This window comes from Aythya marila (assembly GCF_965140915.1).
Source record: "Aythya marila genome assembly, chromosome: 2".
NCBI classification, from domain to species: Eukaryota; Metazoa; Chordata; class Aves; order Anseriformes; family Anatidae; genus Aythya; species Aythya marila.
In genome coordinates this window covers 18,262,907-18,289,765 of record NC_139043.1, presented here as the reverse complement: position 1 = coordinate 18,289,765, position 26,859 = coordinate 18,262,907, and the positions used below count along the sequence as shown (strand labels likewise).

Here is a 26,859-nt window from a genome sequence, read left to right as displayed (position 1 = left end):
TCTTTCAGCAGTGTAAGCGCATCACTCTGAGTGCAGCAGACTATGAAGGCACCAGCAGCCCTTAGCATACGTGAACGTTTCCCGACATTAAAGTCACTTCTGTAAGGTACAAGCAGAACAGTTGGTGTTTGCAACCTAACTTCAGCACTCCCTTATCTTTTCCCGACTGTGAGCAAGCTGACAAAGTTTTTGAATAGCATTTATTTAAAATGCAGAGTCTGCATCTGCATATTAGATACATCCGCATATCAGATGCAAGTTGTTCTCCATAAACAATTAGGAGTCAAAGACATGGATTTGTTGTCTGCCAGACAATTTGCTCCTAATCTACAAAAAACATTTTCTGTTAGAGATAAGATGTGATCTTTCAAACATACACTATCACTTTGCATTTCAAGTGTTTGGGAGGAAGATTCTAAAGTTGGAAAAAAATCATATTATATGTTTTAAGAAGAGGGGATTACAAAGTGGAGCTCGTAGAATAAATATCTCCAAAAGGACTATTAAACTACTTTATAGTCAGCACCTAAAAATAATTAATTGATTGAAATTAGCTAATGTGGGATTGTCAAGAAAAGTCCATACAAAACAAATTAAGTTTCTTCTTTGACTCATAACTGGCCTCAGAAATAGTGATGAAACAGCAGATGTGCTATGTGTCTGCATCAGTAACATTTATTACACACCTAGAATGAGGTTTTCAGAGGTAAGCTACGAAAATATTGTATAGATAGGTCATGAAGTGGGTAAGTATTTGCTACTAAAGCCACTCTCAAAATGTAAGTAACAGTTGTGTACCATGAAACTGGGAGGAGGTTTCAAGTAGGTTCCTGAAGGGATCTGGTCTCTACACTCTATTAAATAGGCTAATGAACAAAATTAATAATGAAATAAAGAGTCATAAAATTAGCAGATGACTATGAGAAACAACGAGATAGTTAAAGCATTTTGAGGAACAGGTCTGGAATTAAAGTTAATCTTGAAAAATCCACAAGATGGCCTAAAATCAGCAAGATAAAATTCAACAAAGACAAGTGCAAAGCACTACCCAGAGGAAGGAGGGATCAAATCCTTAAACAAAAACAGACAGTGGATAACAAGGAAGCAAAATATTTTGAAAGGTCATGAGGATTATATTGGATTACAGTCTCAAATATTGGTCAACACTGTGGTGAAGGTGAAAAAGCAGGCTGACCTCAATGTGGGGGGTATTGACTGAGAATTTTTTGTAGCCTGCAGAAGATGCATAAGGGGCTTTGTCTGGGGCACCAGGACAGATGACAGTTCTAGGAAGTGTAGTCTGTTAGGAAATTTGATTAATTCAGCCCAGAGGAAAGAAAAAAGAGAACAAGTCAAGGTGGTCTTTTTCAGACAGACACATCCAATGATGACTGTGCTCTAAGAGGAAGAAAGTAAAGGACCAAAGAACCGAAGAAGACTTGGATTATATAAGGCAATCCACCCACCCTACACTTGGTGCTAAGGTGATGACAACCTGCAACAAGGTAGTGAGGGTGGCTGTGGGGTCTACCTGACTGGAAGTTCTTTGAGAGAAAGGTAGAAAAGCTCCTGCCAGAGATGGACTTGCTGTATGCAATCCTGCTCCAGTGCAGAAGGGTTGTACTGGGAAACCTTGTTGAGACTCCTTCAAGCCCAGTATTTCTAAGGAAATGCCCAGGGGGGTTGAGTTTCTCACTGCAAGTGAGCAGTAGTCAACAGGTAAGCTTTTGCTGCTTTTGCCATAAAGTTCTAGATAACAACACATGTACAGTTTGGCTACTCCTCCCTTCATCCCTTCTTTCTTTCCTTCCTTTTCCCTGCAATATTCAGGTGGTGGTTTTAGTTCAGTTGTGAGTGAAAACAAGATAATTAAAGAAACCTGATTTCCAATACATTACTATCACTCTTGCCATCCACTACAATAAACTCAGCATCACTCCTAGCCCCCACACACCCTGCACTGTATATTAAAACCGCATGGCATGGTGCCCACCACCACCACCACCAGTACCTCCATCTCTGTCCTGTCATTTTGAGCCCCCACCTCCACCCCCTCTACTGTTCCCTGTCTATTGTGCACTGAGGAAGAGCACATGATCCAGCTGTTTTGGGATATATTGACGTTTATTGGCCAATATGAGTGGTCAAAGAGAACCAAAGACCAAAGAGAACAGGTACCTGTGGAATTCACTACGCAGCCTTCCCCTGAATATGAAAATCAACGTGCGTTTCTTTCTTTGATCCAGCTGTGAATTTCACAATGTTTGTAGAAACTTGGGGAAGCTTTCAGACCTTCACACCTCTGTCAAAGAGCTGAAATCTACTAATGGGATCGGAAGTTATTGGCAGACAGAGGGGATTCAACAGACAGACAAAAATCTGACTGCAAGGGCATTATTTCGTTAGTTAATCAAGCAAAAAGTAAGTATACTTTTGTTAAAAAAAATCTATATTTTATGTTTCTGATTGCACAATCAATGATGCTGATAAACATTTTCTTTCTGTTTTGAGAGAGATACAACATTATTCTGGACATTTCAGCATTTATTGAGCATAGTCTGTATATCACCTCATTAGCTTAGGACAGAAATTAATAAAGTCTTTATTCTGATTTGTTTAAACAATGCAATACTTTCAACACTTCTAGCATTTCTAATAGTTAGATAAACCAAGATCTTGTGTATAGGCCATATTTGGAAAAAGTAGGTTACAGTTACTGTAGTCTATTAAAAACCACTAACATTTTGCACTGCTATTTTTTCTGCACTGTAATTAGATTCAGGTTGAGCTCATGCAATATCTAAATGTAGACTCCTAGCTCAATAGCTAATAGAATCAATTGAGACCCTTCACATACTGGCATTTATTTGCAACAGCTGTGGTAGTTGTAACAACTCAGACGAGCAGGACAGCGGTCAGATGCCTCTTGATTCCCCACTGGTGGATGGCCTGAGGCAGCTCTGCTGGCAGAGCTGAGACAGAAGCACAGCAAACATTTTTCAGGCACAGTAATTGTGTATCTTGGGGACTCCCAGTCCGGTTTTGTGTTGTACTGGTCACAGCCGAAGAGATTTCTAACACTACCAACACATTACAAATGACAGGCCAGAGCCATTACTGTGTTTTAATACTAAAATAAAAATACAATGATCATAGTTTCCTATATCTCTTCCAATCCTTTCTAACATGTAATTAAACATGTAAAAAAAAAAACATGTAAAACTTTTTTTTTTTTTTTTTTTTTTACATGTAACGTGAAATAAACATGTAAATAAAACATTTGGTCATTTCCTTCATCTAAGAGGATGCTGTCTTTCCATCCTGCCTGTGCCCTGTATCTGGGTAGCCTTTGAGTCCTGCAACACAGTTTTTACAAAGCTGTAAGTAGATGCACGCTTGCAGTGGCTTAAAAACTGTTTGCATCTCATTTTAGATGTGACTGTACACATGAGCTGTTTGGGAGCCGGTCTGAATGGATGTGGGAGAAGGCCCTGGGGGATGAGAAAGGCTCTTTGACCCCTCTCTGATGCAGCACCAGAACAGCCGCCCTCACACCCTCGGCACGAAGGCCCTCCACTTCTCATCTTCTCCCCGTGCCTCATGAACATGGGCAGCACAAACAGCCACCCGGGGGAAGAGGAAGGCTGAAGCCTTCTGCCTCCAGCTGTCCCCAGGAGAGGAGGAAACAGGCAGCAGCTGGAGTTGTGCCCCCATACATCTCCTTGCAAACCTGTGTGCTGAGAAGAAGAGCTGCTTGGGGGGGTGTTTGTGAAGGAAAGGGGGTGTGGGAGTCGTGGGTGCTACTGGAGAAGGGTGTGAGGAGGAGGACTGTGAGGAGATCGGGAAGTACAAGGAACTTAATATGTTAAGTACATTAAAAGGATACTTGATTATCGCTGGCCGTTTAGCAGGTGCAATTTCAGTAGGTATTAATGGTCAGGCTCCAGGAGGGGAAGTGCACTCCCATCAGGCAGCTGACCTTTAGAGCAGCCCGCGGCAGTGAAGAGAATCAGCACAGGCACACCGATAAAAAAAAAAAAAAAAAAAAGCTTGTTTATTTATTTGTCACTGATACCTCACCAAGTAAACGACTCCATGTTAGCTTAGCTCAGTCCTGACAGCTGCTCCTTTCATAAGCCCCATTTCTCACCTACCTGCAGCAAATGATGCATCTTCAGGTATTTGTTCAGTGCAGACTCCGAAGCACAGACTCCCTGTGCTGTGCTAAACTGTAAATACCAGTTTCTGAGCTGCTCAGCACGTGTGGTTTCTAAATAATCTCATAGGATATTCACTTGAGGGAAAGTTCATTACACGTAAATTATTCTTTAACAGTGACTATTGACTGCAAAAACACGGACCACAAAATTAATTTACCTTTAGCTGTATTAGAATGATGACAGTTTCAAATAATTCTAAAATAAGATGATGCTTTAAGGAGCAGATATATCTTGTCAGCGGTTTAAAATTAGATCATATATTCTGCATGACTGAAATCTGCTCCTTATAGGATGTGCATGCACGTGTGTGTGTGGGAGAGGGGAGAGGGGAAAGAAAAGGATCTTTTTACTACTCTTCTCATCTGCACTCTTCAATTCCGAAAGGGAATTTTAGATTAAACCAGAAGGGAATTAATTGTAATCGTGAGGTTTTGTTGTGGACAGTCTCCTCTGAAATTCACCCTTTGCAAACTGCCTCCTGTCACGAACACCTAAGGTAAAAGATGTTAAGCAGGTGAGTAACTTTGTGTCAAAGAAAATGGAAAGTGAAGCAGAGTTTATTATTTATTTATTTATTTTGGTGCTACATCTGTACTACTGATCATGCCAGCCCTATAGCCGATGGTTTATTTGGAAAGGCCTAACCGCACGTTCAATACTTTCAGGTGCTCCCAAGGACTAACTTTTGGGGCAGCAGGAGGACAGCGGGGTGATTGGCCAGCTCTGCCCCTGCTCAAAGCCAGCACCCTTCATGTCAGCCCTGAAAACCAGGGGCCTGCGGGCTTCCTTCTGAAGACAGAAGCAGGATTTAGCGCTGCGGAGGAGGATGAAGGGCAGTGCCCGAGCAGGGCTGGGTGACACAAGCAGCATCCCCACACGAGGGGACGGGGCAGCACCTGAGGGAGCCCCCTGCTCCCCTCAGCCCCGCCGTTCCCCCCGTGGAACCGCGGCCGCTCCTCGCCCGGCCGCCAGGCGTCGCCGCCACCCTCCCCGCGGCGGAGCCCCCGCCCCGAGCCGCCCCGAGCCGCCCCCCGCCTCCTCCCGGCGGGCGGCTCCGGCTCCGGCTCCTCCGCCTCCGCCCCGAGCCGAGCCGAGCCGGGCCAGCGGGCGGCAGGTGAGGCGAGCTGCCTCGACGCCTCTCCGCTGCGCCTCCTCCTCCTCTTCCTCCTCCTCCCTCCCGCCCCGCGAATGGCTGCCGGCTGACTGGCAGCCGAGGCGGCCACACGGGGCGGCAGCCGCCCGGTGCACACCTATAAGGACCGGCGGGGAGGGAGGGAAGGGGGCGCCCGGCGGTGAGGGGCTGCGTGTGGCGGAGCTCCGCGCTGGTGGTCGGCGGGGAGAAGCCGAGCGCTGCCAGCAGCCGCCGTGCTCTGTGGTCCCGGTGAAGCCGGCAGCGAGGGGGCAGTCCCGCAGCGCACCCCGCACGCCTTCCTCCTCCTCCTCCTCCTCCTCCTCCTCCTCCTCCTCCTCCTGGTCTCCGGCAGCGGCGCCCGAAGGATGCGGAGCGGCGGAGCGCGGGCGGCGGCGGGGCGCCGCGGGGGGACCCGCTGCTGCTGCGCCGGGCGCCGCCGCCCCTGCGCGCTGCGCTGGGCAGCGCCTCAGTGAGCGCCGTGGCCGCGGCCGGCCGGGCTCGCTGCTGCTGCTGCTGCAGCTCCCGTCGCCGGAGGAGCCGCGAGCAGCCCCGCTCCGCTCCGAGCCGGCGGCGGGGGCCGCCACAGGTGCCTCGGGGCCGGGGGCTGCCCCCCTCAAGCCCCGGAGCCCTGCGGAGCGCGGCTTGAGTGAGTCCGCCGTGCCTGCGCTGCCCCCGGGGCCATGGCTCTGCTCCGGCTGCTGCTGCTCCTGCTGCTGGCCCCGCGGGGGCTCGGCGCCGCGGCCAGCCCCGGGCAGGCGGCGCAGGGCCGGGAGCGGGCGGCCAGAGGCAGGCAGGCTGTTTACAACCACATCAAGAGCCGGGAGCCTCCCCCGGCCCCGCGGAGCCGCTCTCCGGAGAGCACCATCTTGGCGCAGCGGCTGGCCGAGGAGGTGCCCCAGGACGTGGCCTCGTTCCTCTACACGGGCGACTCCCGGGAGCTGCGGCGAGCCAACTGCTCCGGCAGGTACGAGCTGGCCAGCCTGGCCGGCAAGTCGCGCTTCACCTCCCACCCGTCCCTGCACGGGGCCCTGGACACCCTCACCCACGCCACCAACTTCCTCAACATGATCCTCCAGAGCAATAAGTCGCGGGAGCAGAACTTGCAGGAGGACCTGGAGTGGTACCGAGCCTTGATCAGGAGCCTCCTGGAGGGGGACCCCAACATCTCCAGGGCAGCTATCACCTTCAGCACGGAGCCTTTCTCCTCGACCCCCCAGGTTTTCCTCCAGGCCAGCCGGCACGAGAGCCAGATCCTCCTGCAGGACTTGTCCTCCTCGGCTCACCGCCTGGCGAATGCCTCTGTAGAGACAGAGTGGTTCCACAGCCTGAAGCGCAAGTGGAGGCCCCACCTGCACAGGAAGGTCTTGAACGCAGGCCCCAAAACTTTGGAGAACAGCTGGAAGAGGCGCGAGAGCTTCACGGCGGATAAGAACCACATCAGGTGGTCCTCGCCTTACCTGGAGTGCGAGAATGGGAATTACAAACCCGGCTGGTTAGTGACTCTCTCGGCGGCTTTCTATGGACTGCGACCAAACCTTCTCCCCGAATTCAGGTAGGAGGGGGGGCTCCTCTGCTCGCTGCCTGTTCGGAAGGGGGTAAGGTGGGCTTCCCCATCCTGCCCCCTCCTTGGGAAGGTTGTGCTGTGCCTCTGCTGTGTGACCTGAGCAGCCCTTCCCCGGCCGGCTGCTCAGTCACACCGCAGTGCAACCTCAGGCCTTCCTGTTGAGCGTCACCTTCATGTGTCTTAGGGAGCTGTTGCTCAGGAGGATTGCTTCTATCTCAGTCTGTAAAGCCGTGTTTTCTTTAACTGCTCTCACTGAAACAGGTGTGTATGTGGGCTATGTGCAGGGCATCTCTCTGGAGGAGAGGAGATAGCAGGAGCTGCCAGTTGCAGGTTATTTCTTTGCAAACGATCTTTACCGAGCTGTTATTTCTTACTCTGCTGCAGAACTAAAAGTAGCTCAACCCCAGCTGTGATTTTTTTAACCAACTGGGAAACAATGTTGTCACCCTGGTAAACTGCAGTTCCTGGTCTTCAGGGCACATCCACTGTGGGGTGCTCAAGCCTGGTCAGTGTGTAGGTGATTGTTTGCCACTGCAGGTTTCTCATAGTGCATGTGGTTACAGCCTAAACCAGCAGTTGGGAAGCTTTCTTTAGGGCACTGTTTGTAGGATCCCCACCCCATTGCAAAATTGTATAGATGAGACCTGGCACATGTGAAGAATTGCTTGTTTTCTACTGCTGTTATCTCTAGGAGTTTGCCACTGGGCTGTGACTAGCAGAGAGGAGGATACGGAAGGGCTCTTATAACTTATTTTAACAGCAAAAAAAAAGATGTGTCTAAGGAATGAGAGCAACCTGTGGGGTATGAGATATCCGGTTTTTGCACTGGCACGTTTGTAGTGGGGATCATGTGTAATTCTGCTGGGGAATGCCCACTCAAAGCAGCTTTAGTGAAGCAGCTTTCCTTTTTCAGGAAGTAAGGGAAGAGCAGAGAATTTGCTTTGTGCTGTGATTGAGTGGTGGGTGAAGACATCTAACAACACAGTGGAAATGGAAGAGATTTTGTCACACTCGAGTGCCCAGACAATTGTGTGTATGAACAGTGGCTTTCTTGGCTTAGTTTGAAATCTGGTGGGATCAAGTAGGTATGAATGCAGTCATGTATTCTCATCTTTTTTTAAAAAAAAAAATAAAAATATGTTGAATAAAGAGAGGATGATTATGTATGAAATTACCTTTTGCTCTTCACGCTTCTGGGGCTGGTAGGCTTAGGGTAGAATGAGCTCATCTGCAGTCTGTTGCTGAATTCCTTCCTCTCAAGACCGAAAGCCAAGAAAAGCTGTACTGCAGAGCTCTCCTGGACCCCAGCAGGGACTCAGACAAGTTCAGGGAACTTCTTGTAGCTTGAAATATTCAAACAAACTTAAGGATGCAGGTGAAAGCTAGTGAGGCAGAGATTCTGTTGTTGGGGACAGAAATTCATGTAACTTGAAGAACCTTTAGGCTGGAGGTGGGGTTGCAGCCACCAACTAAGTATTAGAGAAATTAGATCTTGATATGAAATCTAACAAAGCTTTGTTACCTTCAGCTGAAAGAAGAGCAGGTCTCTTCAGCAGCAGAGACCAAGCATCAACTTCAGCTCTGTGCCAAGCTCCTATGATGCCAGGAAGCATCTCAGTGGTGTAGGTTTCTGCTGTGGTAGCTCATGCACAGGACACACCAGGTCCACTTGGCAGTAACCCTGGCCAACCAAGGCTACCAGTAGGGGTCCTCCTGGGCGCAGTACAGAGCACTGCCAGGTTTCCTGATCTTCCTGGCCTCCATTTACTGTGTGGGATTCACCTCAGTTAAGGAAACAATCATTTGTTGCAACTCAGATATTTTGGAGGGCATCCTATAGGCACATTTAAGCTTGGAGAACTGAATTTTCATTTAGATGTTGCAATGGGGTATTATAGGTGTTGTATTACTGTTGTACTGCTGTGGAATTGAACAGTTTGGACAAAGTTCTTGTATCAAACCCAGAGATGTGTTGATAAACACTTCTAAGAAAATCTCAGGATGTTTTTCTGAGACAACTTGCAACTCCATAAGAAAGCAGGTGAAAAAGTGTGTGTATGTATATATCTTGGCAAAGTTAAATGATGGTTCCAGTGTTTCTAGTTTGAGATATGTTACATGAAAGATGGCCTCTAATAGGCTTATCATGTGTGATATTGAGGAAATAACTCTGCAGCTACATAGAAAATACTAAAACCAAAATGAACTTCTTCCAAGACTTGTGGGGCATCTTGGTAGTTACACAATATTTTTAGTACCTGATAGGTGTGCAGCCTCAGAGTGAGTTCTGAAGAGGATAAACCATCTGAAATATAAGCACGTAAAATAAAAATGCAAGATCTAATACAGCAATTAGTACTAGTGTTCTAATAACTACAAGGTCCCTCATGAAATAAGCCTTATTTCCCCTCACCATCTGTCTGTGAGTGACACAATGGTTTAACTTTAAATTCCTATTTAAGGCCCATATGGTAAAAAGCAGCATGTATTTTAGTCTCCATTTTTTTCAAAAGCCACATTGGTCCTCTCAACGAAATATCCCTGAACCATCTGTTAGGAACACTTAATGGCTCAGCTTACATGCTCCTTCCATTTAATAGCTTGGTGTGGGATCACTGACGGTACTTTAGTGTGTGCCCCTTTAATGCTCCTCTTACAGTTCATGTACTTTCTTCTTTGCTGACATTAGGTTTATGGTGTGCCATGTTGGAGTAACAGAATCATGAACTCATTTTCTTCATGGAGAAGCATCTTTTCAGGCTGTAGAAGGAAAAGCCATTGCCCCTACCTTTTGGTGTATCTTCTGTCCCAGTAACAGATGGGTACACTGCCCAATACAGTAATGGGAAGAGTTTCATGAAGATGAGCCTAATAATTACTACTGGTTTTGTTCAGTACGTGCTACTACTGCAGTACTGTCATCAATGAGGTTCTGCAAATGCAGTTGCAAGCAAAGCATCACTTCTATGTGGTGAAGGGTTGGGCCTACAGTCAAAGGATGTGACTGTTACAGGCACGGGGCTCCTGCAAACAGCTTGCTATTGGCCTTTAATTTTGTACTCCCCCATATAATTATCCCTTCACATGAGGTGGAAGACAAACTGTGAAGTGAAGGCCAAGAAGGAGAATGTCTTTTTAATTCTCTTGACAAGGTTATTGTAGGCCAACTACTGAGATAAGTGAAGAAACCAAAGACATGTTGATTGTGCTGATGAACGTACCGCAAGCTGTCTGAGGCCAGTGGGACCATATCAGTGGTGCTGCCTTTGCACTGCTTCTTAGCAGTGCTTGCTGGTGTCTCATCTGCTTTCCCTGACCTTTGTTCTGCCCAAAAGGAAGGGAGGCGATGCTCCCATCTGCTTAGCGAATACAGTGCAGGCTCATTTTGAAGCAGGGAGGGGATTCACAGAGACTGGAAGTCATCTGTTGGTGACATTAACCATTCCTTCTTCATTCCAAAGTCTACGCTGATGCAGCTGGAATTCAACATCTAATGTGTCTAATTGCTCTACAGCTCTTGTGCTGCACAGGGTAGAGCATTGGTAGTGTTTGTTGTTAGTCTGTGACCTTCCTCTGCTACTTTCTGTTGCTCAGTGACACTGAGCCACGTTCTGCAGCCCACGAAGATCCAGCTGGACTCTGCAGCCTTGCTGTGGAAGCAGAAGGGTGTGAAAAGCTTCACCTCATGGCTGTGGTCCATTTGCTAAAAGCACTCACTCGGCCTCTAGAGGGGAAGTGGGAGGCTCTCATTGCTTCAGCACTCCAGTGGGTGGGTGGGGAGGATTGCTCTCTGATCTGGAAGGAAAGTGTGTAAGTAGTCTCCTACTAGGAGCATATGAGATTTTTTCCTTTTCTAAAAATAAAAAAATAAAAAATAAAAATTAAAAAAAAAATCCACTCTCCTCAGTTATTGAGCCAAATCTCTTGCTCACCAAAGCCCGCTTAATGTAATCAGTTGACGCAACTTCATCTTAAAGTAGGTAGCTTTCTGTCTTGGCTCTCCACTTCCCCAGCCTGATGGTTGGGATAGCTTCTTCTGATTTCTGATCTAAATTTATTCATTTAAATATCCATTTGTTCCTGCTCCAGAACTGCCTTCTGGCTGAAATAGCTGTCTGCAGATGTTTACTGCCCTGACCTATTTATAGGCAGCAGCAGGTCCTTCTCCACCTTTGGTTACTGGGCTAAAGAACCCAGCCTTCTCCAGCCTCCTGTCAGGAGCTCTCTGTTGCCATGGTCCCTATTTTCAAGTCCTGTTCCAGCATTCCTTGAATATGGTTAGTCAGATTTGTGTGCAGTGTTTCAGCCTCGTGCGATGACATCAATTACTCCCAAACTCTGATGTATGAGCTGTTGCTCTTGCAGTTCAGAACGTTCTCGTGTGCTGCTCTCATTTTCTTTACTGTTGTCGTGAAGCATGTCAGCGTTTTGGGAAGTGGTCATTGCTCACTTTTTTCATCTAGCAGGCCTGAATCCCTTTAGGGTGAAGGAATGGTTCTGCCTCTCTGTGTTCCAGTAAGGCCATGTTTCACCAAGTACAGGGCAGCATTTGCAATCAGTTGCCTCAAGGACTGCTGTGAGGATGCAATGGCATAATGGCTGTTCTGGCAGAAAGGAACATACTCAATAAGCTGAGTAAAGCTTTGTTTTTTTTTTGGTTTTTGAACAATGCTGTGTTCTGCAACAGCTGTGGGTACCTTCGTTCTGAAGTTTGGCTGAATCAACTGTTGTTTCCTAATATTTTTTCTTCCTGACATTTATTCCTTCTCTCTTAATTATTTGAAATGTATTCCTTGGTGCAAAGATTAATCTTTATTGCACAGTTCAATTCAGCTATTTTTTTTTCCCTAAAGGCAGTGTAATGTAATGATTTCCACTGTACTATTAAAAATTACTCAAACCACTCTAGGGTTATCCCATAATGGGGTGCTTAGTTAAGGAAACATTACTGAAGGCAAATTCTACCATAAAGGTAGAACTACATATGACAAGTAATTTCTTAGGGAATATGCTTCTGCTAAATATTTCACAGGTGTTAAATTGGTAAAATACCCACAAAAATAGACTTTAAAAGAGAGTTTTCAGAACTTGAATCACATTTAAAAGAAAAAAAGTTACAAGTTCTGACTTTAACCACCTCTTTTAAAAAAAGTTTCCCCGTTTCTTTTCAATCTAGTCTTAGTACTGAACTCGGAAAACAAAATTCAGTTTAACTTTTTAAGGAGGGATATTAAGTGTTGTGCCATGATGTGTTAGCTGTATAATCTTGAAAATATTTTAAAATGGTGAGGCTGACATCTTCTATACCATGTCCTGGCCCATATAACATGATTGAAGGTGTGGGCGGATTTAGAATGGATTTTGAAAATGAAAAGGAATAATTTGTTTCCTCAAACTAAAAGTTTTGGATTTATATTCCTGAAAAGAGGTGAGAACAAAGAAATGTCTACTTAACGTGATTTATTGTTGGTTAAAGAACCCCCTCCCCAGTATTTTTTTTAATGTTCTCTATACAGTCAGTGATGTATGTGCCTTTTACGTATTAGGCCATGGCTGAGAATAAACTAAATGATAATGGAAAAAAAAAGGAACAAGGAGTAAGGAATTCTTTTTTGGAAGCATGCTTTGGATTTCTTCCCTGTTGGAGAAACAGTGGGGTATTTGAAGAAAGAAGCTAAATATGACCAGGAGAGGACTGAAACATGTGTTTGTGACAACACTTATGTAGCATGTGGTAAGTTGGAATAAAAGGAATGAGCTTTTTAGGTCAAACTGCTACTTCCAATCCTCTGTTCCCTGCCCCTATCCTCCTTGGGTAAGGCTTCCAGCACAGCAGGCTATCAAAGGTCTTTTGAAGGGAGTGGGCATGTGACAGTTCTCACTATCGGAGATGCAGCGCCAGGACTGTCACCTCCTATTCTGTCTATTCATGAACCTGAGCTGAGATTGAGAAATGTTCCCAAAGATAAGAACAAAAGTATTGCGCTGTTAGGTCAGATGAGAGGCTTATCTAGTTCTGTCTCCAAAAGCAGCTTCTGGCAGGCACTTAGGAAGCAATATAAGAAGTGTTTGAGTATCTTGGTTATATTCCATTTACAAGTAATAAGCAATACAAAAACTTTGCCTTTCAGACTGCATCTGAAAGGGCATTGATAGTAGGTATGGATTAAACTGATATCTGTAATTTAAACGTATTTTTAACCCATTTTTGTCTTCTACAATATAATTTAGCTTTGCTTTCCATAATATAATTGAGCTGTTTAAAGAGCAATTATTACTTTCTATTTTTAAATTTGCTGTGTGATAAATTTATTTGGACATCCATGATCCTTGTCTTACAAAAACACTTTTCCAGCATTCTGCATTCAACTTCTCTGGGCCAGTCAGATTTAGTTGTGTTGTATGCTGTATATTTTTATCACCTGCAAAGTTTGTCAGGGTTCACCTGGTTTTGATCCCTTTTAAACCTGTTGAGCAAAGCAGGCGTAACTGTGGTGCCCAGCTTGTTAGCATCCCTACAGGTGAGAGCTGACCTCCTGTCACACTGATGCTCTCCAGAATGGCTGAGCAGTGGAAGCTTCCTTGGCTCTAAAAGAGTGTAGTGATTAAAACAGTTTGCTTTCTGTAAAGGCTCTGTCATTTGAGTTCTTTTCAGATTATGATTGTCTACTGGCCTGACGGATTTTATTTTGGACTGCCTTTTTCTGAGATATTTGACAACTTTTTGGTTGTTTTGGTTAGATTTTACGCTTCTAACGTGCTGATCCTATAATATTTCTTATTTTTTGTCTTGCCCTCTTGCTTGAGTTTATGCTCCTCCAGGTTCCTTTTTCTGAACATTGGCTTCCACTTTTCATTTCTAAAATTCCCCTACTACCTTGTAAATCTTTGGTGTCAGAAGTGCAGCTGTAGTTAGGCTGAGGTCATCTCTCCTGTGTAGGATCCTTCTCATTCAGAGCTCTTCTTGTTCCTAACTTCCTCATATCACTGTCTGTTCTCTCCACCTGTCTTGTTGACCCTATGGATAGTAATGGGAATATTTGAAAAATGACTGTTTCTTATTGAACTATCTAAACTTGGTTCCAAGACCTTTTTTCATAAGCAGAATCTAATGCAAGTGGTACCCCGCCATTGCTGACACTGCACCCTTCCTCAATGAGGTGGTGCCTGGTCACAGAATTTAGACGCTAGCAGTCCTTAAACACAAATCCTCCAGCAAAAATATCACCACCCCTCAAAGCATCTAGGAAATTCTTTAACTAAAATGCAGGGAAGTCCTCAGGCAGTGCTGTGTGCCATAAATCTGAAGGCTGAATTGAATACAAAATAACTCTGCAGACAACAGAGGAGTCAGCTTTAAGTATTCCACCCTTGTAGTACTCTTCCAAATGGCCTACAGGGATTTTCTTTGCAGGTGAATCCTAATTCGTGTGCCCACACTGCTATACTGCACTCTTCAGTTAAATATATTTTTAGTGAAAGCTGTTTCTTCTGTGAAAGTGGGCTGAAAACCAGCAGTCATGCTATGGCTAAGGAATCAGGCAAGTCTGTCTGTCCTGACACTAAGAAATTAGTGATAACTGAGTGAGCAAATCAAAATCATGTTATATGTAATATCACAGTAGGTTTGTATGAATCTGGTGGCTACATTACAGTGCAAAGGTGGTGATAATTCTAGGGACATCGCGGTGATGTGGAATCCCAAATCTGAACTTTTGAAAATAACTTTGAACACACAGAAGCTGTTGATTACCAGTAAGATCTTTACAGCTGAAGGTCACCTGTGAATTTGACAGCGGGATTTTCTTGGATGGCCAAAGACGCTTTGAAGTGGACTCAGGTGCAACATTTGAAAGCTAATGTTCTTGAATGAGCCAGTTTGCAAAATGAGAAGGCACAGAGGTTTCCAACCTGAAAACCTTTGCTATGCTAATTACAGTATGCATTTATCTAGAGGTGTGTGGATTTGCAGATTTGGGACATCAGTACAGAATTCATTTTTCTCGTTTCATTGTTTTTCCTTTTTTTTTTGGTAAGGAAGACTTCTCAAGGATAACTTGTGGGGTGTGAATGAATATGGTACTAAGAACCTAGGAAGGCATTTAGATTTGAGGGATGATGTCTGCTTTGGCATGGAGTAACCATGCCTGATACCTTAATTGTGGCTGGTGAGGGCCATTTGTTTGTCTCTTTAAACCCACCACAGTGATTTTGTTTTCCCCTGGTTTCTAACGCAACACATCATGAGGAAGTTTACATTCTACTGAGGCATGCAGGATTCATGCTTAGACAGGATTTGTCATCAGTCAGATAAAATATATATGGTATTGTTGGTGCTTTTGAAAGGCTTCGTTATAACTTGGAGAGACTTTTCTCTACAACCTTTAATGTTAAAGGATCTGCTACTGTATCTGGTTCTCTTTACGTCTAAATTTCAGAAGGTTTCTCTGATTCTTCAATTAATAGGCTTTAATGCCCTTGATGTTTACTGTTTATTACAGAACTGATTATTGTAAGGATCTTATTCATACATTTGGTATCAGATTCTCCTATTTGCTTGCGATGCTTACAGACACAGCATTAAGTGAACAAACCTAGAAGACAAATTTTGAATGCCTGTTTAGCTGAGCTACGATGACCTCTGTGCCAAAAGCTTCTGAAGATCTAGAGGACAAAGACGTTGTTTGTCACCATTTGAATGCAGGCAGGCTGTTCTGTGCAGCTCTGGCTTGAGCTGGATGGGAGAAAGGGAAGATGTTCCATCTGTGTTTTTTTTTTTTTTTTCTTTTTTTTAGTGAGACAGTACAGGCAAAAAAATCTTCTGTATCTACAGGTTTTACAACAAGTTGTTACAATGAAATATTATAACTACTGAAACTATCAAGATAGCTGGTAGGTTGAGAAAATAAGCTTAAATCAATTTCTGGCACAGATTTTGAGGCAAACAGAATGCCAACAAACAGTGGTACTGGAAATTAAGACAGACATGAAAGCCTCTTAAATCAAACCTCTGACCCGACAAAATCCTTGATGACATACTTCAATGATTATCTGTTATGTACAATTCAACCAATTCTTCATCTATAGTTGTCCAAAATGTTAAGCACAAACTTTAATCTTTAGTGTTTTTTTTTTTGTGTGTAAGGACTTTAAAATTGTGGCAGAAAACAAATATTTATAGTTATAAGGAGATTAACAAAATATACTTACTTGCCAGATGGTCCACAATTACCAGTAATATTGTTATTAACTTATCACAGTGGCTTGAGTTCAGCCAGGCAGCACTGTCAGCGTGGATGAATGTGTTATGCTGACAAACTGAGTTGACTGTCATACAGTTGACGTTTGTCTTGATCACTTCTATTGAGAGAGCAGATTATTTCTGCAATTATTTCCAGTTAGTCCAATAAATGTAACACTTACAGGTAGTTGGTCTGTATACATAATAGGAGGATGTGTTCTTCCATATGTTCCATTTTCCGAATGCTGAATCAAAAATAAGTGAAAATGTGGGTGTCTAGCTGGGCTGTGCCAGCTACTGTATTAATCACAGATGAATTTCAGAAATACAGCATCACGTACATATTGGTGTACCCTATGCGTAATGTTGGTAGGGTATGAGTCTGAGATGGTGCTTTCAAATGGCAAAGCGTCCCAAATGAATGCAGTATAAGTCTGTACCATCATGATGCCTTTCGTAAATGCCACATGTACACTTAAACTTCTTTCCTTTGAAAGCGTTATGTATCATCAAGTAGTTGCAAGAGCCTGGTACTACCTCAGCAGAACTGTGACGTTACCATGAGACGAGCATATTGCAGAGGTACAGTGAAAAAGGGTTAAAATGTGCCGTGAGGGAAGACAGTGGAAAGCTGTAGTATTTTTTAACACTCAGGAGAGATCTTCATAGTCCTGCTTCTGGACTGCACTGTTCTTCCTTCCTGTGGATTTTCACCACAAACTCATAAAGCCCTGGGAAAAGGACAAAGCAGAACAGCGTAACTGTATCAGAAGTTCAGGTTGTGCTACAGAACTGCAGACACAAGAAGGTAGAAAGGATAGAAATATCTGTACCGAGGTCTTGAAGATTGGGCTTTGTGGAAAGGCAAGTGTTCTTGTGAGAAGTTTTAACATGAGAATTCAAATGGAAAACGCGTTGTTTAAAATCAAAGTACTTTGTAGTGTTTCTGGATAAAGCGTTGTGGAAATAGTTTGAAAATAAGTAATTGTGGCTGTTCAGCCACATTGGCCTGACAAAAAACTGTCAAAACTCAAACATGAAATGGAAGTGCATGAGAGGTGGAAGCAGGCTCAGGTAATCCTACTCTGGAGACTTTGAGTGTGGATGGGGTTAGGGAAACCAAAGCACATCTGGGGTTGGATCTGACAAGAAACATGAAGGGCAACAAGAAACACTTCTGTAAGCATGTTGTTAGCAAACTTAGGGCAGGGGAAAAAGTGGGCCTGCTGCTGAAGTGGATGCTGGGCCTTGGACGGAGGACATGGAAATGGTCAGTGATACCACTTGGCAAACTCTAGCTGTGTGTGTGTGCTTTGTAACTATTCCTCATGCCCCAGCAGTGATCAGTTTACCCTTCATTTTCATTTTGTCTCTTTCCAGAAGCCTTTGTAGAGGGAAAGGAGAGTTGCCTCTTTGACCAGTTAAAAAATAAATGCATGCAAGGGAAAAGCTTTCCCTGTAAAGGAACTGAAGGCCTACTTTCCTAAGGTGTTTGGAGAGTCTCCCAGGTGAACCTGTTGCAGCCTTAGTAAGGATATATCAACACTCTTTTTCCTACCACATAAACTAGTTTCTTTAGAGTAGTCAGTGACAACCTAATGCTTGAGAGACCCTTACCAAAGTCCCTTGTGTATAGGATGAACTGAGAAGGCAGGGACTTGCCCTAGTCCTGGGCCTGCTGCTTGCTTCATGCGCTTGAGCTCTTTACACCTGTGTGCAGCTAAAGTGAAATCATTAATAAGCAGGTCTTGTCCCTGGCCTACACATTAGTATTTATGTTCAGAAAAGTCCAGAAAATACCAGAAATCTACCTGGTGGGGTCTGCGTGTGACCTGTTGAGGAGTTAGTTACATCTGCTTACTCTATGTACTCCAGGAACAACTGAAGCAGGTGTCTTCTCACGAGGTTAAGATAAGCCTGTAACCCACCAACATAAACATTTTAGGGAGCATTAGTGTGTACAGTGTGGCAGCTTTTCCCCTGAGGCCAGTGGTTACCGGGAACCATGGAAAAAGCAATTGGGAGGGGAGGAACTGTAGTTTTAGCAGTCCCTGAGGAGGCTGATGTTCAAAACAAGACTGGAAATAGAGCTATGAATTAAAAATATTTTTGTGTATTCCAAAAGCATGGTGTGTGCTATTTCCAGCTGAATTTGCCACAACCTATGCTTAGATATTTCAAGAGATTTTAAAGCGTGTCCAGTATCAGATTGTGTAGATTTTAGCAGGAGATAGAGGCAAGGGGATGAAGAGCATCTGTACGAACTTCTTATTTTGGCATATAGGTTCCTAATGCAGTCTTCCTCTGATTCCTTGTGTTTCTCCAATGACTATCTAGCATGTATGAGGATAAATGTCCAGATATAGCTGGTGTGGACACTTTGCTCTTGGTCATACTGCTGTTAGATAAGAGGGAGCAGTATTGTCCTGTTTTGAGCAAGCTCGCCCTTACCCATGTTCTGATTTCGTTCACAAGCGACCCCTCAAATGTATGGCTCTGTAGCACTATTATTTATTGTTACAATTCTTATATATATTGTACTTTAGTTAAAAGAGTCAACATGCTTTGAGGTGAGCAAAGGTGACCATGTCCTTGGTCCTTTGAGATCTCTTGGGAAAAGCTTTTGGTGCATCCCAAGGCCTGAAGAGGAGATCTCTGAAAAGTGTGACTATGGTATGTTGAATCTGACAAAGCTCTGAAAGTGAAGAACAGTCTGTAGAGTGCCTTTGGAAGACCTAGAGAATGGTATCATAAGAAATGATTTAGAAGCATTTTGGTACCATTGATGTAACTACAGCATGTATGTTAGGCTATTTGTTTCTGAAATCTGACATTAGGAAATTAAGAGGTAATGTTGCACCACTTCTGTCCTTGGTAAAGGTGAGGATTAGTAGCTGGGAGGGTAGTCCACTGCCTGAAAGGGGGCTGGTGGTTGTTGTGCCATGCAAGGTCACATGGTGGAAATCAAAGCTTTAGTCTGAAGTGGCTGAAACTGTTGACTTATAAGAAGTGGTACCCTAGACTTAGAAAATCAGTAGAGAGCGTTTATCAGTTGAGTGAGTCTCTTATGACCTACCAAAATTTGCATGGCAACATTTTTGCCAAGTCCAGAGCAGTCACAGCTACTTTCACAAGCTGATGCTATAAATGTTCCACATCTGAAGTCATCTTGGAGATGATTTTAGAGAAAATGAGGAAATTGTTGGAGGTTTTTTTAGAAATGTGACTCCAAACTTACAGCTTTTGTTTTCTTGTGGTGATTTCTGAGTTTCTTTTTATAAAATGGAGCACTGGGTTTGAAATTGGTTGTTAGCTCTTCATTCATAAAAAATTAAGGGGAACTTTTGATGAAGAAAACACAAACGTTCTTGGTGTCCAACTAAAATAGTTCAGACAGTCATCAAGGACTTGTGTATGGAGGAACCTTTTTTTTTTGGCTTCGTAGGCATCAGTGGCCTACTCCTGGACTGTGCTGCCCTTCTATAGTGGCTTGCATCTCTGTGAGAGGAATTAAATTGCTGATATATCAATGTAGTCGAGGGGATGTGCAGAGAGGGGGGGGTCTGGGTGTGAATTTTTGCACAATGGTTTTGGCAAACATCATTCCCTGGGGTAAAAGGGAGGATGTTGTCACCTGGCATGGCACTCATATGGTTCTGGGTACTCCCTGGCCCCAGTGCTCAGTGTGCCCTCCGGTTTGGCTGGTGAGGCTGCTGGTTTCTGAGACAAAGCAGGTCACTCATTGTGCTTATTTTAGTTCTTTGCTGCATCGTAAAATGTGAAGGGTGTTAAATTATTTGAGTGCGTAACTTTTTCATACCTGCCACCTTACATCTATCGAGTGCATGAGATTTGCAGCTTTCGTGCCATAATGCAACTCAGTGAGCTCTAACATATGAATATGTCTCTGCGAGCATGGCTTTGGGAGCACAAAACTCCACATTTCTCTTCTCAGACATATCAAATTCCATATTTAGAGGACAAATGTAGTCCTGCTTGGCAGGTTATAGCATTGTAAAGAAGTTTGGTGTATTTCTGTAGTCATTGTGTTCAAGGCTGTTTTCTCTTTTTCAGAGGTGTCGTTAAAGTGGACATAAATCTGCAGAAGGTGGATATCGACCAGTGCTCGAGTGAGGGGTGGTTCTCGGGAACACACAGATGTCATCTCAACAACTCTGAGGTATGTTTGTAAGGAACCAAGCTAGACCTCAACAGAGAGTCTTTCCATTATGAATAACTTTCTGTAGTATAAGTGCTAGCTGTTCTATAGACTCTAAATGTGGTTTATGGACTGGACAGACATTCCTGTGCAAGGTGTTATGGTATGCATGAGTTTCAGGAATGCCTGCAGTTTAGGAATATTGGCATTAAAGCAGAAGTTAAGTTACTGTGCAGAAATATTAGCTATAGGAACAAAGAATATCTGCGAAATGATTAATGAAGTTCTTGTGAGTCAATCAAAACCCATTATTTTACATTCAAAGTTAAAATAAACTTTAATGTGAGTATCTCTTTTGAGTGGACAGTCTTATAAAATGCAGTAAAAGTGGCTAAAATGCTGGTACTGTTTATTCAGAGAAGTTTGGTCTCTTGCAAGAATGATGCAGAATAACAAAATTGGATGCTATAATTCTTTTTTAATAGAAATGCCAACATTTTGACAGAGCTGACTAAATGTTTCTGTTCAACTCCTTCCTGCTTCCCCTTTCTTCTGAAGGCCTGTGTCTGGCTCCGTCTGTCAATGTATCATAGATCATTCAGCTTGGCAAATCACATGTACGCAATGAAACTTAAAGCTACAATATATTCAGTGATTTTTTTGATTACATATAATGTTGTTTTCAAAGGTGCACATTTGTTATCTGTGAGACTGTTCTTTGTGTACTTCTGTACTTTCAGAAAGCACAAAGCACAGGGGAAATTGAAAGCTGAAAGAAATTTGAAAATTGAATGAAATTTGGAGTTGTTTACCAAACTACTTGTAAAATGCAGTTCTATCCAAACCAAATCTAAATTTAGGAAAAGTTTGTTTTGAGGAATTCATTGGTTAACATTTTTGAGCAAGAAAAACTCGGAATTGCTGTAAACACCTTTTTTGGTATTTTTCACTTTTTTTTTTCTTAAAATATATACAAAATAAGAAATGTTGTTTGAGAAATAAAAACTAAATGTAAATATTTCTGCAAATGTTTTTTTTCTTTGTCAATTAGTTTTTGACTTCTAAATTGAAGGGAATGATTTTCGATGTCTCATGTTTCCTCCTAGAAGAAAATACTGTTCTGAGATCTGATAAACCTTGTTTTTTAGTGTATGCTAGTTATCCTGTACATGACTATGTGTTTTGACAAGTGCTCCTCCTTTTCCTAATGTCTTATGAGTAGAAATGTCAGCAGAGGGGTGGGATGGTAAGTTACGTTTCTTCCTGCAGCGAAGAAAAGGGAGGGGGAAAAGAAATCTTATGAGAAGACCAAGAAAAACACATGTAAAAGTACAATGGAAATAATGAAGAAGTATCACCGGCAAGCTTTAATGTACCTTTGGACTGGTTCAAAGCCCACTCTTAGCTGTAATGGGTTCTGAATCATGCTCTGTATTCTTAACATTAAGCAAAACATAATCAGAGTGAAACCACACTGGAGGTAATTTCAAAACTATATATATATATTTTGCCAAATCTAAGTCCTTAACTGTGTGTCCTGCACACAGAAGAAAGTAAAAAGCTACTCCCTCTTGAAATAAGGTGCAAGGCATGGACTACTAAGGCAGGGACGGTGTCTCCAGAAGATATGAGCCAGGGCTGGGTTCTCTGCAGTCTGGGCTTCACTCTCCTGCTGAGAGCATGGTGGGTGTTTCTTACCTGCTGAGGGAGAGAATAACTTTTTTTTTTAAACATTTTACTTAAGATGTGAGATGTACATTACAGATTAGTTCTTCATGCTGGGATATTGGGCTGATGTTACAAAGGATGCTCTATTTTTCATACTGGAAAGATGCATGATTTTATTTTAGTAAGCTTACTGCATAAATAAAATATATCTTCTGTTCTGCTTCTGCTCTACTTCTACAAAAGAAAAAAAGAATGTCCTTGGCTGCTCTGCCAATTTTACTACCTAGACCTTCATGGTGTATCAAAGCCTCTTAGGCATCTAGTGACACCTAGATGTAGATACTTAAATGTAGGTGTCTTAACCTCAGATTTGAATTCCTCCTTTCTCTACTAAAGCACAGATAAGCAGTGTTACTCATGGGAACAGGAGTTGTTTAATGAGTGATGCTGTAATATGTGAGCTGGGCTAATGTTCACAGCTTATGGTTTTAATAATGTGGGTAAGGAAATGAATGCCACTGCATGAACAGCTTTTCAACTCATACGTAGAGCAGAAACCTCTCATCTGCCCTTGACATTTATTAGTGTTAAATCAGCAAGGGTCTCATGGCTGAAAGAAGGTAATGCCAACCTCCCCCAGACCAACATGCAGCTTGTCAGCAGGGAGTGCTTTTCCTTATTGCATCTGAAGATGATGAGACTCCTTGCCTAATAACAGTGACATTGCGGATAGGTAGTTGCTAGGAATAATATGTGGACCATCTCCTTTTCCTCTGTGGTCGCTTTAGGAGGGGTCTTCTTTTTTTTTTTTTTTTTTTTTTTTTTTATAAAAACGGATCTCATATGCTGCTTTTCACACTTTGTTTAAACAAAATCTGCACTGTAGAGTAAGGGTAGGTTACATAGCTGTGCAGTAATGCTTTCCATACAGTGTGTCTTATAAATGCTACTGAAATGATGTTGCCCATCCTTGCTTTCATCTTCTTAGATGAAGATGCAGAAATACCTGCTGATGCTGGAATGCTTTGTCCCAGGTTACAAAGTCAGTCTCAAGCAGAATAAAGAAAGGGGGCACAGATTTAAGCTTGTTAGACCCTGCTTCATCATTTTTTTTTTTTTTTTTTTTTTTTTTAATGACTCGAGCATTCAGCAGTGCATTATTTTTCCACAGACCTTTTGGTAAGCCTTTGGCTTAGTCAAGTTCCCAGTTCTCTCTGGAATTTTGGTTACTGCACTGCCCTTACTGCTAGGCCAGGTACCAGTGCCATTAAGTCTAAGGCATAAAGCTCAATATTTCAGAGAGAAATCTCTTTTTCCTTGTCTAACACTACAAAAATATAGCAAGTGACAGAGAAAAGGGAAAGGAGGTGACTGAGGGAATGGAGAAAATAAAACAGCTCACAAGTTACTAAGAGGCTTCTTTATTTTGTCTTACTTCAGTTTTGTAGTGGCTAATATTTCCCAGATGCTTCAGGTAAATTTTCCTACTTTCTGTACTGTTCTAAAATGTTTTTCTTCCAAACAAAAATGAGTTTAGAGAGGAGGAGGTGCATTACGGCAAATGTAAACATGCTGGGAGCTGAATAAACCAGAGGTCTTTATGTGCTAAGGCTAAAACATCAAGAACAAACAAAAAAGTATGGTTCCTAATGTCTAAGAGAAAACACAGATATTTCTACTCAAAATACTGTATTGCCTTTATGCACTCTGGCACAGAATCATTAGAAAATGATCCTAATTTGTGACACTGTGATTTAGCTTTGGGAGGTCTCAAATCTAACCTGATTGTGTGATGGAATAATTGTAGTGCTCTTCCTTGCTTGAAAGAAAAATAGCGTGTGGTTGGGGAATTGAAGATTATTACTACTCAAATAGAGAAAATGCCTAGGCATCCTATTTCTCCTTTAATCACTCTCTCTCCTAGGTGTTCCTTAGGACATGGAAAGTTGACTCTTAAATACCTTGCTTTTTCTATGGTGCACTCAAATTGAATTCTAAAAGCAAACTCTGGGAACAGGGACTGAAATCTTAGATTCCACCACTTTTAAATTGGCTACCAAGGTCCCTAGTATACAGTCATATTTTTTTTTTCCTGACTTGCTCTCTTTTGTGCCCATCCCTGACTTCATAGCAGCCTAGATGAACTGGGAGAACAGTCATTGCTTCCTTCAACCTTCAGATGATGAGGCAGGCAGTTAGGTGAGGCTTTGCATGGTGAAGCCAAACTGTAAAAGTGATAAAAGTCTGCTTCAGTTTTTTTTTTTTTTTTTTTTAACCATATCAGCCAAAAAGGAAGGGGACTGTGGCCAGGTGCTCTGTTCTTGGCCTGGGGTAAGAAAGGACAACCCATGGTGAAGCACAGAGCTGCACTCTCCTTTCTGCCTTCTTCCCTGGAAAAAAATACACAGGTAATTTGCAGTGGGTGAGGTGGGTAATATGTGCAAGACAAGAAATAATCAAATGAGTTGGGTAGGGAACAAAATATTAAAGATAATTCTGAAATTAACAGGAAAAAAAAGTTTCCTAATAACAAACAGAATATGCTTTCATTGTACAGGCAAGGTTGGGTATGAGGGTAAGAAAGCATGCACTTTTAGTGTTTGAAAGATTTAAAGATTTTTCTCTTAATATACAAGGTTATCTCCCCATACATTCTGTCGGTAACTGCTTCCACTTCTGGTAATGACTTTAGAGTCCTTGTTGGGACACTGACGATAAAATCAAGGCAGAGAAATGTTTGAAGAAATCAGCTGGCATAGCACATCGAGCTTGGCCGAACACTTGCAGCCAGCAGCATCAGCCTGTGAAAACTGCAGTGGCTTCCACGCCGTTCCCCCAGCCTTAATGAGACTGCCAACAACTTGCACTGTGAGGCAGGCTCAGCTGACATCTCTCTGGGTTGCAACAGTATTCCACAAATGACAGCGTGCAAAAATATCTAGAGGGAATGAGGGAGGCAGAGTAAACAAAAAAAGCTTCACTGCTGTCTGTATATAGCATGTGTATATTTGTGTTTGTAGGAAGATGCACAGGCCTCCTGTGTATTTATTCTGCACAAACACAACCAATGGAGGAAGGAAACAATATGGGAACAATACAGTCAGGTTTTTTTCCTGTTTAGCAGGCAAAAACACCGGTGACCATTGCATTTTACTACAGTTTACACAGTGTTACAGGCAACCAACAAAAAGGCGAGGGGTGTGTGTGGTTAACAATACAAGTGTAATGGGAGTTGGGAGAAAGGAAAAACAAAAGTGCTTTCCAGGTTTTCCAAGCAGATGCCTTTGTCAAAGTGGGAAAAGGCCATTTAATGCACATACTCCATGGGAGAGGAAGCCTCACAAGAAGTTAAAAGTCATAACCCTGTGGGTCATATCCAGTGACATTGATTTTGATTACTACTTACATGAATTTTCTGTCCATTAGGAAAAATGCAGTCAGAATGAGATGAATTTAAAAACCAAGGTGTGTGTTGGCAATACAGTCTGACAGTGAGCAGGGTTTACAGGATATAGTTAACTTTTAATTTGGAAGCAATCATCATCCCTGGAGTTACAGATTGCATTCAAGATACACTCTCTATGCTGGTACTTCTCCTGCTGTATGTGAGGTGATATTTCCCCTTAGAAGAAAACAAGATCTTAAGTGGTAGAATATAACTACTAAATATGGCATCAAATCCTGGGCCAAAGGGGAAATCTAAGATAGGAAGGGAGCAGCTCAGTTTAATACACAGGTAAAGAAAAAATAGCCAGCGCTTTTTGCTTTCAGAAGCAGAAAGGAGTGTCTGTCCTGTCATAGATAAAGGTTTGTCAGAGCTTTCAGTGATAAACAAGGTGCTATGAAAACCAACTTTCAGTGTAAAGAGCAGCCAGGTTGCTTAGCTACAGCTATCTTTGCCTTTTCAGAAAAAAAAATCTTAAATGACTCTGTTTTGAAGAGTTACTCTTGGTTTTCTGTGTTATTCTAAAGAAAACCTTTGTAATGTTTCCTTTCATCTTAGCAGTATTAACGAGCATCTAAATTTGTCCAAGTCAGTTCTATTTGCAGTGCTTTTCCTTTCCCCAGATTAAAAAGTGAAAAGCTATAGATGACTGAGTGCTGTCTGACAAAAATTAAAATAGCAGAGATGTAGCTTTTTTTTTTTTTTTAGTTGATAGGCAATCATTGCATGGCATCTGTTACTGGTAGTTCTTTCACATCTGTTGGTACAGCTTTCAGATCTTTCTCTGCTGGACATACCATCATTACGTGGGACAACACTGATTAGCTGAACCAGTCCTTGCAGGATAAGGTGAACTGTTTTAAAAATAAAGTAAAAAGAAGTTACTCTTGCTGGATTTGCAGAACACTGACATGCACTCAAGGAGGCCTAGGCCCTGTATGCTTATTTCATTTCATGTGGATATGGGAATCGAGTGATCCTTACACCTTCATTCTGGAGAAGCAGCAGTAGCTAGCAATTAGGGTCCCTTAGTCTTTGTCTTCAGATTCTTGTTTTCTTACTGCTGTGTGTTTTTTTCTTCCTTGAAGTGAAATGATTAAACTTTGTCAGGAAAAAAATAAAAATAAAGGCAAACTCTATAGGAAAGGACACTTGTATGAGGTTAGGTGGCTCAAGGGATTGGGGATAGGAGTGTTTCTCACCCCCCTTCCAAATCCTTCCAAGTTACAGGTTTTATCTCTGTTTTTACAGATGTGCATTGGAGAGAATCTGAGAGAGTATGAAAAAGCTCGTGTAACAGCAGTAGGTGGGGGAGGAATAAGTTTTCCCCTTGTGTTTGGGAAGGAAAGAGGTGATGGCCCAGGTACCTAGTTAGCTAATGGGACATGGACAAAGTGTGCCTGGTAGAAGCAAAGGAGAAGTCACAGAGG

The 26,859-nt window shown here is 42.8% G+C and overlaps 1 protein-coding gene across 2 annotated transcripts in view; it reads left to right on the top strand.

Annotated features, from left to right (window-relative positions):
• The first annotated feature begins 5,880 nt into the window (after positions 1 to 5,880).
• Positions 5,881 to 26,859, top strand: part of GPR158 (G protein-coupled receptor 158) — a 195,242-nt gene continuing 174,263 nt past the window's right edge. For both annotated transcript variants that reach the window (XM_082754163.1, XM_082754162.1), the window contains exons 1-2: positions 5,881 to 6,904; positions 20,232 to 20,337. In XM_082754163.1, the coding sequence (XP_082610289.1) occupies positions 6,033 to 6,904; positions 20,232 to 20,337 (978 nt within the window). In that variant the 5' untranslated portion in view covers positions 5,881 to 6,032. The remainder of the gene's footprint in view (positions 6,905 to 20,231; positions 20,338 to 26,859) is intronic.